The sequence below is a fragment of the Sorex araneus genome, chromosome 11 (genome assembly GCF_027595985.1).
Source record: "Sorex araneus isolate mSorAra2 chromosome 11, mSorAra2.pri, whole genome shotgun sequence".
Classification (NCBI taxonomy): Eukaryota; Metazoa; Chordata; class Mammalia; order Eulipotyphla; family Soricidae; genus Sorex; species Sorex araneus.
The window spans coordinates 49,815,887-49,832,485 of NC_073312.1; the positions used below are offsets into that span (position 1 = coordinate 49,815,887).

The 16,599-nt window shown below is 40.2% G+C and overlaps 1 protein-coding gene across 4 annotated transcripts in view; it reads right to left on the reverse strand.

Annotated features, from left to right (window-relative positions):
• Window positions 1-16,599, reverse strand: part of CSGALNACT2 (chondroitin sulfate N-acetylgalactosaminyltransferase 2) — a 50,745-nt gene that overhangs the window by 3,779 nt on the left and 30,367 nt on the right. For 2 of the 4 annotated variants that reach the window (XM_004607492.2, XM_055119023.1), the window contains exons 5-7: window positions 14,965-15,143; window positions 12,800-12,894; window positions 5,819-5,900 (exon numbers count right to left, since the gene is read on the reverse strand). In XM_004607492.2, the coding sequence (XP_004607549.1) occupies window positions 5,819-5,900; window positions 12,800-12,894; window positions 14,965-15,143 (356 nt within the window). The other 2 variants (XM_055119025.1, XM_055119024.1) reach the window with 2 other exon arrangements.

Below are 16,599 nucleotides of genomic sequence, written 5' to 3' on the forward strand. Positions count from 1 at the left end.
CCGTAGAAAGCGTCTTTCCCCAGCCCTCCCTTTGCCACCTATTTACTGCAGCTTCCTTTACCTAGTAACTCAGCTGCAGCAATGCAGCAACCAAGGAGGAACTGGGCATACTAAAAAGTAAAAAGCAAACAACATAGTCTGAAGAGTCATCAAACACCAGAAGGAGATTTAGAGCGGTATCTGAGGAATGTTGTAATCACCAGCCTTGGTATGTTAATCATAGTATCATATCTCTAATCATAGTTACCATATCTCTAGGCAGAAACGGGTATGCAAGAAAAGCTGAGTAACATAAACAGAAATTCAAGGAAAGACTCAGGAGAAATGCTAAGGGCTGGAGTGATAGCACAGTGGGTAGGGCATTTGCCTAGCACACGGCTGACCCGGGTTCGATTCCCAGCATCTCATATGGTCCCCCAAGCACCGCCAGTAGTAATTCCTGAGTGTATGAGCCAGGAGTAACTCCTGTGCATTGCCGGATGTGACCCAAAAGGGAGGGAGGGAGAGAGAGAGAGAGAGAGAGAGAGAGAGAGAGAGACAGAGAGAGAGACAGAGAGAGAGACAGAGACAGAGAGAGAGACAGAGAGAGAGAGAGGATGTTAAAAATAGAAACCACTGTAACAAAAATAAATAATGTCTTTGAAGGGCTCACTGGAAACTAGAGAAATAATTTCTGAGCTTGAGACCATGTCAACAGAAGTCTCTATTTCCAAAACTGAAAAGCCAAGAGAAAGAAAGTGGGGGTGTGGCAGAATTCACCCCTGGAAACAAAATGCCAAGCAACCCCAAAAAGAATATCTAAGATGTAACATCATATGTAATAAGAGCACTAGAAGGAGAGAAAAGAACAGAAGACCCAACAAGAGGCTAAATTCTAAACCAGGGCTGCTGAGAAGGCAGGGGTTTCGCTCTAGGTGTGGCATCCAAGCACGCTGGCAAGGGGGTGCAGTCCCTGAGCCCCACCCAGATCTTGCTCATAAAGGACCTGTGCTATGACTCCACATTCAGCTCTGAGACTCAGGCTGTCCCTAATAACTAATTACTAAAAAGAAATTACTGAAAGAAAGGGCCTTTGCTTCAAACCAGGTGTGCAGAAGTTCAAGTTTAAGGGGATTCTTGAAGAAAGTGATTCTGATGCTAAGCAACTAAAAGAAGACTGGTAGCTTCTCCATCAGAGCAATAAATGTAGGCCAACTAGTTTACCAGAGAGAAAAAACAAGAGGGCACTCCTGGCGTCCAAACAAATCTCAAAGGCTTAACTAGTTAACTACTCAACTAGTTAACCTAACCAGTCAACTAGTTAACTAGTTGATTTAGCTAGTAAACTTGTTAACTCAAAGGTAAACTAGATAAACTAGTTTACCAGAGAGAAAAAACGAGGGCACTCCTGGCGTCCAAACAAATCTCAAAGGCTTAACTCAAAAGAATCCTGTAAAAAGGGCTCAATTAACTGGGTCAGGCTCTGGAGCAATTTATGCCCCAGAGCATTATCAAAAGCAAGAGAGCAATCAGCAGTCTAACAGGTAGAAGTGAAAACAACAGAGGCATGTGAAGCAACAAATCCCATGACTTCCCAGATGACAGTACACATGTCCCAAGGGTAACATATTGCTGGGGATGGAGAAGGTGGGGAGATCAAGTCACTAAAATAGTAGAGGCAATCGATTAATGAAGAAGCAAAGCAAAATAAACAAGTCCTGGAGACAGGGGTACAATCAATATTCAGAAATACATTACCTAAGATGTCCAGTTTTTAAAAATTTATGAGGTGTAGACAGAAACAAAATATATGAGCCATACAATAGGTAAAAACAAGCAACAGAAGTCAACACTCTGTGAAAGTGCCCAGACATTGGTTTTAAATGAAGATTTCAAAGTAGTCGTTATACACATTTTCAAAGAATTTTAAAAATCACACTTAAAAAACAGAATGCAGATGACAATGTCTTATTAAATAAATACTACTTATAAAGATATATATATATCACAAATGAAATTCTGGAGTTAAAAGTACTACAATAAAAAATTCATAGAAAGGGAACACCAAGTAAAATGTGATTGGAGATCCTTCGCGGGGAGATGCGTGCTGAAAGTAGACTAGAGACTGAACACAATGGTCACTCAATGCCCCTGTTGCAAACCACAACACCCAAAAGGAGAGAGAGAGAGAGAACAAATTGGAATGCTCTGCCACAGAGGTGGGGTGGGGTGGGGGGGATGGGATCGGGGGTGGTGGGAGGGATACTGGGTTCATTGGTGGTGGAGAATGGACACTGGTGGAGGGATGGGCTCTCGAACATTGCATGAGGGAAAAACAAGCACGAAAAGGTGTGAACCTGTAACTGTACCCTCACTGTGACTCACTAAAAATAAAAATAAATCACTGTCATCCCGTTGCTCATCGATTTGTTGAGTGGGCACCAGTAATGTTTCTCATTGTGAGATTTATTGTTACTGTGTTTGGCATATCCAATACGCCACGGGTAGATTGCCAGGCTCTGCCGTGCAGGCTAGATACTCTCGGTAGCTTGCCGGGCTCTCCGAGAAGGGCGGAGGAATCGAACACGGGTCGACGGGTCGACTTTGTGAAAGGCAAACGCCCTACCGCTGTGCTATCGCTCCAGCCCAAAAATAAATAAAAAAAAATACAAAAATTCATAAAAGTAAACCTGAACTAACAAAGTCAGAGAACCTGAAGACAGATCAAGTGAGTATAAGGAGCAGAGAGAAGGTTCAAGAAAAAGAAGAAATATGAACAGTCTCAAAGAAATGAGGAAAATAAATACACCAACATACATCTAATGGGGTAGGAAGAGAAAATGAAAAAGGAGCAGTAAAAAAACAACAGGCTGCTCCACCGCCAAGATGTGATCCTGGGGGCCGCACGAGTGTGCGGCCTCTCCGAAGCTGCACGAGCGTGAATCCAGACCCAGCAAAACCTCTTGTTCAGCATGGGCAACTCCTGGCAGAATGTCTCCAGCCTGAGAACTAAGCCTCGGCCCCATGCCCTCCCAGGAGAGGAAAGGTATCTCTCTCTCTCTCTCTCTCTCTCTCTCGCCCCTTTCTCTCCGGGGATGAAGGGCGCGGTGTCCGCCATATTAAGACGACCACAGATGGGATTTACGACAAAATCTGCAGCAAAAGGACACGAGGGTGCTCTTGGGAAGGTGGGAGGCACCGGCCCCTCCCACCGCCAAGATGTGATCCCGGGGGCCGCACGCGTGTGCGGCCTCTCCACAGCTGCACGAGCATGAATCCAGACCCAGCAAAACCTCTTTCGGCATGGGCAACTCCTCGCAGAATGTCTCCAGCCTGAGAACTAAGCCTCGGCCCCGTGCCCGCCCAGGAGGGGAAAGGTATTTCTCTCTCTCTCTCTCTCTCCTTTCTCTCCGGGGATGAAGGGCGCGGTGTCCACCATATTATGACGACCACAGATTGGGATTTCAAGCCTGCAATGATCCAATATCTGGAAGAAATCTCCCTGGACTTAGTTGTTAGAGTACAGAAATTCAAAACCTCATTTGTCTTCACAGTAGGTCTGACTCTAGTGGGGTACTCCTAACAACAATAGTGAGGTTTGTGTTGAAATATTGAATGTAACCAAAGTAAACAGAAAGTAAAATGAAACTTATCAGTTACAAGGCGGGGGGTGGGGGTGCGGGATGGGAGGTGTACTGTGTAGTTTTTTTTTTTTTTTGGTGGTGGTATATGGGCACTGGTGAAGGGATGGTTGTTTCAGCATTGTATAATTGAGACCTAAGCCTGAAAGCATTGTAATCTTCCACATGGTGATTTAATAAAATAAAAATTAAAAATAAAACAAAACAAAACAACAGGCTGGAAAGCAGCAAAATTGGAAAATGCATTAGTTTTTTAAAAAAATTTTTATTAGTGAATCACCGTGAGGTACAGTTACAGACTTAAAAACTTTCGTGCTTGCGTTTCAGTCATACAATGGCCGAGTGCCCATCCCTCCACCAGTGCCCATTTTCCACCACCAATGGTCCCAGCATCCCTCCCGCCACCCCCACCCGGTCCTCTCCCCACCCCATTCTGCCTCTGTGGTAGGGCATTCCCTTTTGCTCTCTCTCTCCTTTTGAGCCCGGGAAATGCATTAGTTTTATTTAGTAGTCTTTTAATTATTATTTATGAATTTTCTGTTGTATAAGAGTTACAATTATAAAAATATATGATTGGGGCTGGAGAGATAGTACAATAGATAGGGTGCTTGCTTCACACGTGGCCAGAAGGTGCCAGATTCAATCCTTGGCACCTCATATGATTCCTTGAGTCTGCTTAGAGTTATCCCTGAGCACAGAGGCAGGAGTAAGTCTTGAGCTTTGCTAGGTCTGATCCCCAAATCAAATCAAATCAAATCAAATCAAATCAATCAATAGATGGTGGAGGAATTTCTGAAACCAATGACCTATTTTAATAATAAAAATGGCACAGATATATCCCATTATAAATAACATAAAATAAATTTATTCATTATTTGTTTTTGGGCCACACCTGACGATGCTCAGGGGTTACTCCGGGTCTGCATTCAGGAATCACTCTTGTGAGAACCGTATGGATACTGGGAATGGAACCCAGGTCGATCACATGCAAGACAAATGCCCTACCTGCTGTATACTATTGTTCAGTATCCCATAAAATACATTTTAATAAGCTCTGAAAAGGTGAATGATGTGTACACTTCAAGACCCTGTTCTTTCTTAAGCATGTATCTTGCTTGTTTGACTATGTTTCTTTACTTGCTTTTTCCCCACTCTGTAGAGGCCTTGTGTTCTCTCTTGAACACGTATTCCTCTCTCACTCCTCCCATGTGTTTGTAAGTGATCCCTATGCAATAAAAATTACCTTGCTTCACTAAAAAAGAAAGAAAGAAAAAGATAAAATAAAAGTGGTAAAAAATAAAGAGTGGAATGAATGTATGTACCAGGAAACACAGAATCAGATTTCAGTTTGTTTTCTTAAACTATGTTCTGACATTTAAGTTTTTTGCTGGGTAAGACTGAAACTGGGGTAGGGTGAAGGAGGTATGGACCAGATTCTTCATGGAGACTCTTTGGCTGAGATGGCTGGAGGACGAGGCAGCAACTCCAAGTCCCCCAAAACAACCTGAACCGAAGTGGGAGAGAGCAACTGATTGCTCATTTGTTTTCAGTATTGGGATTTTGCTTGATAGCTTAGTAGGCAATTAAAGGAAATTTTATCTCTAATTAAAAAACCATGAAAACCCTAATACATGATAGTACAAGATTACTTCCTGCAGTAAAAAATCTGTGAGCAAACCACTTAAGTTATCTTTTTCTAAAGAGTACTTAAGTGAAGCAAAATACAGATAAGTCAACAGGTGTGTTAGAAACTAGTGTTTTGAGTCTTAACAAGTGAATATTATATTTTATCTTTATAGCCTCATTTTTTATATTTAATGAAATTATAAACTCTGTCTTTAAGATCTTCAGAGTCCTCTATCAGTTAGTTAATCTCAGATGTAATTTAACAGGAAAAAAAAAATCTAACTTGAGAGCCATAGAAAAGTACCTTTAAGGTGTTGTGATGGTGGGGCTGGTGAGATAGCACAGCGGGTATGGTGTTTGCCTTGCAAGTGGCTGACCTGGGTTCAATTCCCAGCATCCCATATAATTCCCTGAGCACCTCCGGGAGTAATTCCTGAGTGCAAAGCCAGGAGTAACCCCTGTGCATCACTGGGTGTGACCCAAAAAGCAAAACCAACCAAACAAAAAAACAAAAAAAACCAATGTTGTGATAAGTATATAAAATTATATTCTTACATATTAAGTAAACTTACCAATGGAAAGGAAATCTGATCGATACTGACAAGTCATCCCAAAGCCAAAGTCTCGCCAAAAGCCAGAATCCTTTTTGTGAACCTTAAAAAATTAAAAAAAAAATTAACCCATCAACAAGTATAAGTAGTTTTAATCAACATTTTCAATCAATTTTTAATCAATATTTCCAAATATTTTCTTTTATGGGCTGGAGTGATAGCACAGTGATAGGGCATTCACCTTGCATGCGGCCAACCCGTGTTCGATTCCTCTGCCCCTCTCGGAGAGCCCGGAAAGCTACCGAGAGTATCGTGCCTGCAAGGCAGAGCCTGGCAAGCTACCCTTGGTGTATTCGATATGCCAAAAAGAGTAATAATAAGTATCACAATGAGAGATGTTACTGGTGCCTGCTCGAGCAAATCAATGAGCAGCGGGATTATATGGATATGGATATGGATTTTCTCTTATGTGACTGACAATCACATGTAGCAAACGATTTTTGCCACTTTCAATATAACTGAAATCAAGCCTGTGCAAGGCATAAACTGAGATGGTAATAAAGCAATACCTAACTTCAAGGATTTACAGTTTTGGAGGGCAACAGTCACATGAACATATACAATAATTCACTGTGATCTATATATAGCAGATCTTATCCATTATACTTCCCTCTTACTGATTTTAGATCTTTTTTTCCCTTGTTAGAGAAGCTCCTTCTACCTGTAGTTTCAAACTGATGCTGCACTCTATACAAGTGGACAATTAATTTCATTCCACTTACTATAGGAATTAGTTTACTATTGTGCACTGAGAAAAGTAGAGGCCAATGGACTAAAAGGAGAACAGTCTAACTTTGGAAAGCAAGTTTTACTTATTCTTCAGAGAAAGTTACTTAAAAAGACACTTGCTTTTCTGAGCTGGTATAGGGCCAGAATCAGTCATTGGCAAGCAAAGCTAAACCTGGCCTGAACCTGTCTATCATTTTGAGAAACACAGTCACACTCATTTGTTCAGATTGCTCATGGAGCATTTATGGTACAGTGGCAGAGCTTAACAGCTACAACAAGGACTGCATGACCCATACAATGTAAAATATGGGTGCTTGAAATCAACTTTGTGGTGCTTTAAAGAGTAAGTTTGACAGTCCAGGTATAGGGTGCAGAGATGAAGTTTGAAACTGCTGCAGTTCTTTCTATCACAATGCAGACCAAGTTTAAAATCAAGTTGAAATATAACAGGGTTTAGATGAGAGTCCCCCAAACCAAATAAAAGCTGAAGCATGATAAACCTTCTTTATTTATTCATATATCCAAGAAGTATTTGTTTATGATATAGTTCTGAAGCTGGAAAAAGAGAAATGACAAAGACCCTGACATTATAGACCATCCATGTCATGGGAAAAATAGTAAATATATACTTCCCAGGCAATAGCTCTACATGCCAAGAAAAGAACCAGAGCAGGGTAAGGAGAAAACATGAGAGATAAAAAAGTCTATTTTGAATGTAACAACTACATAAGGGTCTGCCTCTCTAAGGTTTATCCTTGGAAGCAGGGCCCTGATGGAATGGGCTATGCAAATACCTGGAGGAGATCACTCCGGGCAAAGTGGACAAGTCTGTACCATAGCGCTGAGGCAGAAATATGTTTGGAGTGTTTGACAAACAGTAAGAAAATAGCTGTGGCAAGAACAAAGAAAGCACAAGAGTAGAAGAATGAGGCTTCAGGTTCAAGAAGGGCTGGTCTATAAATAGGTAAGTGATGTCCAGAACTTCTCGGAGTCAGGATGGGCAACTCCCTCTACCTCCCTGTACTTCCAGAAGCCCTGGCAGTCATCTCCACACCCCAAAGCCACTGCCCAATTAAAAATTTAACTCTAGTGTGTTTGTGTCCCCCAGGGTATATTTCCAGAAATGGGAGCTCAATTTCTAGTTTTTGAGGAATGCCCATATTGTTTTCAAAAAAGCCTGGACCAGTAGGCATGCCCACCAACAATGAATTAGAGTCCCTTTCTCTCAGTATCCACGCCAATACTGGTTGTATTTGTTCCTTTGGATGTGTGCCAGTCTCGGTGGTGTGAGATGTTATCTCACTGTGTTTTGCACCTTGCTGATGATTAGTTATGTAGAACACTATTTTATATGCTTTTTGGTCATTTATATTTCTTTGAGAAAGTTTCTACTCTTATTTTCTCATTTTTATGTATCTCACGGTGATTCAAAAAGAAAAAGAATGAGGATAAAGAAGATTGGATATATACATAAAGGAATACTATTTGGAGAAAGAAAGAAAAATAATTAACTCTAGCTGGACTGTCCAGTTAAAAATTCTGGATTTTCTGGAGTGCATAGGCATATTCACTGACAATCCAGTAGTAGGACACCAGAAAGGATGGGATGTAATGTAGATCGACTAACAAAAACACAGAAGGCTTATAAAAACTTATAACAACATCTTAATAATCCCTCAGATAAGAACTTAATATCCCCATGATGAGATACAATTTTCATCAATTTTCTTCTAAGGAAATATTTTTTTTTTTAGAAATGAAAAATACTCAATTTTATTATGATCCAAAAGTTTCTAACATTAATTTGTAAGCAATATGAAACTATCTTCTACAAAAGTTTTTTTTTTTAATTAATTTATTTATTTTTAATTCGTGAATCACCATGAGGGCACATTTACAGATTTATACACTTTTGTGCTTATGCTTCCCTCATACAAAGTTCGGGAACCCATCCCTTCACCAGTGCCCATTCTCCACCACCAGTAAACCCAGTATCCCTCCCACCCTCCCCGATCCCATCTCCCCCCACCCCGCCCTGCCACTGTGGCAGGGCATTCCCTTCTGTTCCCTCTCTCTATTTAGCTGTTGTGGTTTGCAATAAAGGTGTTGAGTGGCCACTGTGCTCAGTCTCTAGCCCTCATTCAGCCCACAACTCCCTTCCCCCACATGGCCTTCGACTACATTATAGTTGGTGATCCCTTCTCTGAGTTGCAAAGGAAATATTTTTTGATCATTCTATTAGCAATTTATTGGTAACAAGCAACATAAAATTAATTACTGTGGGTCTGATACGAGGACAGGCTTGAGGGGTGGTTGGGAAAATGGAGACAATGGTGGAGGGAAGGTGACAGTGGTGGTGAGATTGGTGTTGGAATATTGAATGCCTGTAACAAATCATCATTAACCACTTTGTAAACCATGGTGTTTATGTGTGTGTGTGTGGGGGGGGGGGATAAAAAAAGATAAGTGGGAGTACGGTGCCACCCAGCAGGTCAACCTGTACCTGTAGGGAGAGTGTACCAGAAGTCTGATGGTGCCTTCTGACTTCCTGATACCCCAAAATTGCCACTGTGCCTTTGGACAGACCCCAATAACGTGGACCAAGTTTCCCGAGAAATTAAATGGCCAAAAGTAAGGTATGTGGGAGTCACACCCACAAACCACCTCTGACTCAGCTATACAAGCTCATTTATCAGCTCTGTTTCAGAGACCCATAAATAAATCTCCAAAGAGATCAAAAGCAGGCCATTTAAGTGCACTAATGGCCATGATTCAGAGACTTACAAATGGATCTCGGAGGAGCAGCACGTCACATAGATGTCTCCCCACCCCGCGCCAGGTTGATTTCATGTGGCAACTTGGAGGGAGCAGGTGTGTCTCTCTGCCTGCCCCATATGAACCCTGGCAGCTGCAAACCTCCAGAACCTAATTGCTTATGGCCGACCTTCACAGGCTCTCCCCAAGCCCCCCACGAATGAGAATAAATCCACTGAAAACCCCAGGTACTCGGGACCAGTGACTGAAAACTACAGGCTTCACGGAATTGGGGATGGGTGACCTTCCCCCATCTCCTCGACCTTCTGCTTTCCTGGCAGACATCCCCCAAGAACTGCCTCTGGGCACCACTTGAGCATATTAACAGCCATGATTTGGAAACTCACAAATGAATCTTGGAAGAGAGAGGCATGCCACTGATGTGCCTCTGTACACCAAATATTAAAAAATTTTAGAATTCCAGGAGTGCACAGGCCACTTTCGCAGCCATGTGACACCTCACACTATTCATGGCAAGCAATATAAAATAAATTATTTAGCATCTGCCTAAGGGGCAGGCTGGGGTGGTGGTGGGAAGATTCAAAGTAATGGTGGTGAGAAGGTGCAATGATGGTGGGATTGGTGTTGAAATATTGAATGTAAACAATTTTATAAAAAATTAAAGAATTTTAAAAAAAGTAATGCAGAGTTCGTGGCTGCTTCAATCAGCTTAATCAGTGGCTGAATAAATAGCAGTATTCTTACATAAAAAAAGATAAGTGATGTTATGGTGTTTCTGTAATAAGTCTAGAGGAGGCATGTCATAACAGGAGAGAAAAAGGAAAAAGGCTCTGTAGAAGAACAAGCCTTCCTACAAAAAGGCAATGATACAGTGAGAAGATGAGGATATAACAGAATCAGTGACGCAAACAGATTTCAAAATAAGACAAAAAGGAACTGAACATCTGGCTGCTATTTCTAAGTGAAACTGAATGGAGCTATGTGAAAAGTGAGGCATGGTAAGTGTTGGGAGTTTCAAGAATGACAGTCTGGCTCATCTGGAGATTAGAGAGAGGGTGGATTAGCGGAAACAGTAAAATTTCTGGGAAGCCTGTGACCATATATTATGAGCCACAACTTGGGTCATATACTGTTGTGTCTAAAATCTTATACTGTTGATAGTATTGTAAATCACAGGTTACAAGTGAAAAAATAAAATGTTTTTTAAAAAAAGCAATGACATGTTATGGGCAATATGTTTCTCATTCTCCACATTCTGTTGTTCTAGGGTCCAGCCAACAGTTATGCTTAGCTAGAGTGGAGTTCTGATTTTCATGTACCACTAAATACTTTAAAAAACTTCTTTTTAAAATTCTTAGTTCTAAGACCATATAAAACTAGCTTTCAGGTCAGATTTGGTACTCAAGATTGTAGATGACTGACTCCTGGCCTAGGAGTAGATTACTATGAACCCCTAGGGCCACATCTGAAAGAATCATGTACATCTAGTCATGGTTGGCTGGAGCGATAGCACAGCATTTGGGCGTTTGCCTTTCACACGGTTGACCCGAGTTCGATTCTTCCACCCTTCTCGGAGAGCCCGGCAAGCTACCGAGAGTATCAAGCCCGCACGGCAGAGCCTGGCAAGCTACCAAGGTGTATTGGATATGCCAAAAACAGTAACAATAAGCCTCTCAATGAGAGATGTTACTGGTGCCCGCTCAAACAAATCGATGAGCAATGGGATGACAGTGATACATCTAGTCATGTAGTTTCTGTTTTACCCTAATGGCAATGGAAGCTCTCTGAAGAGTCAGAGCAGGAATTATGTGATCAGATGATGTTTTGAGAAAGTAACTCTGGAAGGAGTACAGAGAACAAGATAGGAAGGGACAAAAGGAAAGCAGGAAGTCTGGTTATGAGGCAACAGTTAGAATCTGGGAATGGAAAGCTGAAGGCAGAGAAAATGCTTTCTTAAACTTTAAACCTTTCTTTTTCTTTCTTTTCTTATTTTTTTTTAAATGAGTAATCCTTTAATTGACTAAGAATTTTTTGTTGTTCGTTTTTGGGTCATATCCAGCAATGTTCAGGGTTCCTCCTGCCTCTGAACTCAGGAATTACAATGTGGCAGTTCTTGGAAGATCTTATTAAATGCTGGGGATTAAACCCAGGCTGGCTGTGTGCAAGGCAAGTGTCCTACCTGCTCTACTAATTCTCCAGTCCCTTTCTGAGGAATTTTTTGTGTGATTCAGGTATATAGGTAGATAAAACAGGAATACAAATAACTGCTAATAAATCATTAAATCTATTTTAAAAGAAAGTTTTTAAATAATGTGTTGTAATTTACAGTTTAAGAAGCTAGGATCTACATCAGTGGTTTTCAACAACAGCAACTGAAAACCATGGATAAACTACTATAATATGTACAGAAAGAAATTGAATGGCTGTGGAAGATAGAGGTTCCAAAACCAGCTAAGTCAGCAAGTGAATGAATAGGAAGGAATAAAGAAGAAGACTTAACCAAAGATGAAAGCAGGCTGTGACCTGAATGTTGGAGTATCTGAAGATATCCTCCCCAAAGTGGTAGCACATGTCAAGGTGGCCCAGAAAGAAATAATGTGGAGCGGGATTCTGGACATAATGATTCTGAGTGATTGTAGGGCAGCCATGTGGAAATGTCTGCAGAGAGCAATAATATAAGGAACATGCATATATGTAGAATCCTTTAAATTTTAGAAGAGCAGAGACCAGTCTGAAAAAGCTGCTGTGTGGAATGGGAGAACTAGCCAAAAACCACGTTATATCCATTGCATGTTACTCCTTCTTAGGTATTTAGTAGTTTTAATAAGTTTTCTTTTTTTCTTTTTGGGTCACACCTGGTGATGCACAGGGATTACTCTTGGCTCTGCAGCAATTACTCCTGGCAGTACTTAGGGGACCATATGAGATGCTGGGAATCTAACCCGGGCCGGCCGCATGCAAGGCAAACGCCCTACCCTCTGTGCTATTGCTCCAGCCTCGAATAAGGTTTTTTTTTTTAAATAAAAAGTTATTACCAAAAAATTTCTAATAATAGTGACATAACATTCACACTCTGGATTATTAAGTTTTTCTGTGTTGGTTAACCTCACCCTCTACTATTGAATTCTGAAACACACACCATGAAAATATTTGGAGAAAAGGGGACAGACTATGAGAGTGTTTAAGTAACTACAACTCTTAATTTTTGGCCACACCTATTGGTGTTCAGAGCTTACTCCTGGCTCTGCACTTCAGTGGTACTTAGGGGACTACATAAGGGATCAAACCCAGGTGGGCTGCATGCAAGGCAAACATCCTGCCTGCTGACTATTTTCAGCTCACAGGTTTTAATTTTTAACTGTCTTCTACTTGTGAAACAAACATAAAGGAACTTGTAAATGATCTTAGTGGCCTTTTAAAAAGGACAGTGAGTCTTACCAGCTGCTGTTCCACGGGTGGTGGCACATCCTGATTGGCATAAACGATGGCAGGATTGTAGAGACTGAACACCACGGGGTAAAACACCTTCTTACCTAGAAATCAAAATAAATGTTTGCATTACATAGAGAAGTCATAAAATGAAGGACTACTGATCTTTACTGCAATATTTATATTGGCTTATTAAAATATTTATCACATATGATTCTGATACTGTATTTTATCGATATTCAGGATACTGAACATCATGTTAATTTAATGAATGTATGATTTTATAACAGACCATGAATTTTATAAGTCAGTATCAAACTATAAACTTGCAAAAGAATAGAGAAAACAATACAAAAGGGTGCTTCATAGGTTTATTTCCTTTAACTTTGGGAAGATGCTATTAGCTATTTAATTTATTTATAGTTTAGGTCTTTGGGCCACACCCAGCAGTGCACAGGGCTTACTCCTGGTTCTGAACTCAGGGGTCACACCTGGCAGGCTCAGGGGACCATCAAGGTGTTGGAAATAGAATGAAGGTCAGTTATGTACAAGACAAGCACCCCACCCGCTGTACTGTTGTTTAGCCCCCTATCAACTACTTATTATATATTCAATTTATTGCTCAGTATTTAAATTTGAATAAAAGATGTATGTTAATTTCTGACATGAACCAAGAAACTCAGAAACTTGTTAAATTCACCTTTCAAAGTAAACCACAGATGTGTAAAGCCTAATAATTGTACAATGAACATATTATATATAGAGAACAACTAAAATATAGAAATTGAGAGATAAAATTATTTAAAGTTGAGAAGATTTAAAGATACCTGAAGCAATAATCCCTACATAGACTTGCCATTAGCATTCATATTGATAGGAGTGAAGGGACCTTTCAGGCTAAGTAGCCCATCTCTTCTAAATATAGAATCTTTTGCTAACATTGTGTTAGGTGAGGTAATACAAAAGTGCTCAAAAGCTATCAAAGACCCCTAAGTTTTTGGTAGTCTTTTTATTAGAACAGCCCCTACAAGCACACGTCTTTCTTTCATTAAAAACCACTAAGGGGGCCCAGGGAGATAGCTAAAAATGTTAGAAGACCCCAAGTTTGATTGTGGCACCACAAGACCATCACCTCCTATCCCCCCATGTAGTTCTGGTGGCCCCTGGTCTCTCTTTGAACTGAGCAGCACATCATTGCTAGGCTCCAAAATGAGGACTTCTGGGTAGAGTATGGAAGTGGACCCTGGAGAGGTTTCTCCCAGAAAAACATATACAAGAGGGGAGGGGGCTCAATTTCTGAGGTAAATTTATTTTAGATATAAAAAAATTTCTTTTAATTAAGCAAATACATCTCCTTTAACACCTACAGTACTTGGTGTAACAAACTATACTTACTGCACTCGTTAGAATTTGTAATTATCATCAAACTGATTAACAAAGAGTTAATAACTTCTAAGACTGAATAATTCTACAAAAAATTACTACAAAAATTTTAATTTTCTTTCAACATTTACAATATGATTTAATTTACAAAATGTCATCTGCTCAGATATTTTCAAATAATATCTGCAATATGAAGCAAAATATAGTAAATCATTCCTAAAAGTCTAAAGACCAAGAAATATTTGTATTTACAAATCTGTGTACATGCATATGTGACGTGTGTGTGCCTATGTGTATCCTCTCCTGTAATATAGAGTGGATTCTCACACAACTGTGCATTTTGGCTCTTTTTTGACAGGTGTTGCTTCCTCCTTGTTAATTTCAAGACTTTATTTTCTGTGTTTGTTCCCTTTCTTGTTTCTGGGACGCACCTGGCAGAGCTCAGGGCTTTCTCCTGGCTATGTGCTCAAACATCATTCCTTGTGGCGCTTGGAGGTTCATATGGGATGCTGGAGACTGAACCTGGGTCAACCATGTGGAACGCAGGCACCCTTCCCAGTAAATTACTGCTCCAGCCACTCTGCTTTTGTTTGAAATCAAATGCAAACACTGGAATTTGGCCACAGGGGTTATAAATTTCAGGTGGGTAAATTTTCACTTTTTTCTTAAAATTTTGAGTTAAATTATGACTAATGTAACTTGAGAAAATATTATTAACTTGATTCAAAATATGGGATGTGATGTAAGCAGTCTAAATTCTATACTCAGCTCATCTACCACAATTTACGCACCTGGCTCAGCATTTAACCGGCAGCTGTTAAGGAATTCGGCTGAGAAATATATATCAACATCACAGAAAAACATCAAGACCTCTCCCTTGTCCCAAGCTTGGGCACCCACATTTAGTCCTCGTCCACGATTAAATTCTTCATTCAATGAGACCAACGTGTAATTGTGAAAATTAGACTCACTATGAGGAAAGCACATACAACAAATGATAAGTCCCACTTAACAGCTTAATAACTATTTTCCTTCAACACAACTTATAAAAAATGGTTTATACGTCTACATTCATAATAGAGAAAATAAATGTTACTAGTTTCATGTGTACGTATCATCAGAATCAGATATTCACTAAATGCCTACATTTGAGGCAACCGCATTTGGTGGTATAAGGTTAAAAACTGGCAAAGGTCAGTGCCTTCAGGATTTTTTAAGTCTATTGCAAATATAATTTGCACATGAAAAAATGACCACAATGTTTGGTACTAAATAATGCATTCCATGTGAATGATACATACAAAGAACACCCTCTTTTCAAGTTCTTTAGGTCTTTGCTCAAATGTCCCCTTAACAGAAGGAAAAACCCATTTCAGCATCTGTGAAGCAGCTCTCATCGCCTTCTCCTTAATCTTTCCCGCAGTACTATCAGTTCTGTCTGAGTGTCTCCGTATCTGAAAAGTAAGCTCCATGAAAGCAAGGTTTTTGTTTACTAGTAAGGTGACAATGTCTTTCATAGAACAGGAAACCAATAAATACTTGCCAAAGGAATAAACAGCATGCTGTTCTGAGATAAAAGAAAAGATCACCTGTCTGGAATAGTTAGAGAAAATGTTATTTTTTTAAACAAAAATTATGCCTTGGTTAAAATTCTGAATTCAATGAATAAAGGTCATTTCAACTATTATCAAAAGCAAAACGGCAAAAGAGAATGTATTTCGGAGAAAAGGAATTGAACAAACAAGATTAAGACAAGAGAATCCTAAAATGGAACAATGAAAAAGAGTGAGGCAAAGGAGTACCTTCCATGAGAAGTTAAAGAGCTTGGTCAATATCCTAAAGGCAAGAAGTCAGGGTTTTTCCACCAGGGCAGTGGTTCTCACAATGAAGACCCCTCACCGCCAGCATCAGCTTTTCCTGGCAATGTGTTAGAAGTGCAACTTCTGGGGCTGGAGCGAATGCACAGCAGGTAGGAGTTTGCCTTGCACATGGCTGACCCAAGTTCGATTCCCAGCATCCCATATGGTCCTCTGAGCACTGCCAGGAGTAATTCCTGAGTACAAATCCAGGAGTAATCCCTGTGCATGGCCGGGTGTGACCCAAAAAGCCAAAAAAAAAAAGTGCAAATTCTTAGACCCCAAACTCCTGAACCAGATGCTAATGGTGGAGCTGAAGAAATGTGTCTTAAATAAGCCTCCAGGTGACTGATGTTAAAGCTGGACTATGATAAATCTGTCATTGGGTAATGTCACTAAAAAAAGAAACATTTAGCAAGCTTATTCTTTAAAAAATTATAAAACAGGAAATAGAGATGGACACAATGGCTCAAAAAGTGCATGAAGTAAACTCTAAGAGTTCTGATCTTACAGGTTATAAATATCTTCACTTAGGGAGACTTCCTATCACTACCTTACACTCCCAAAATC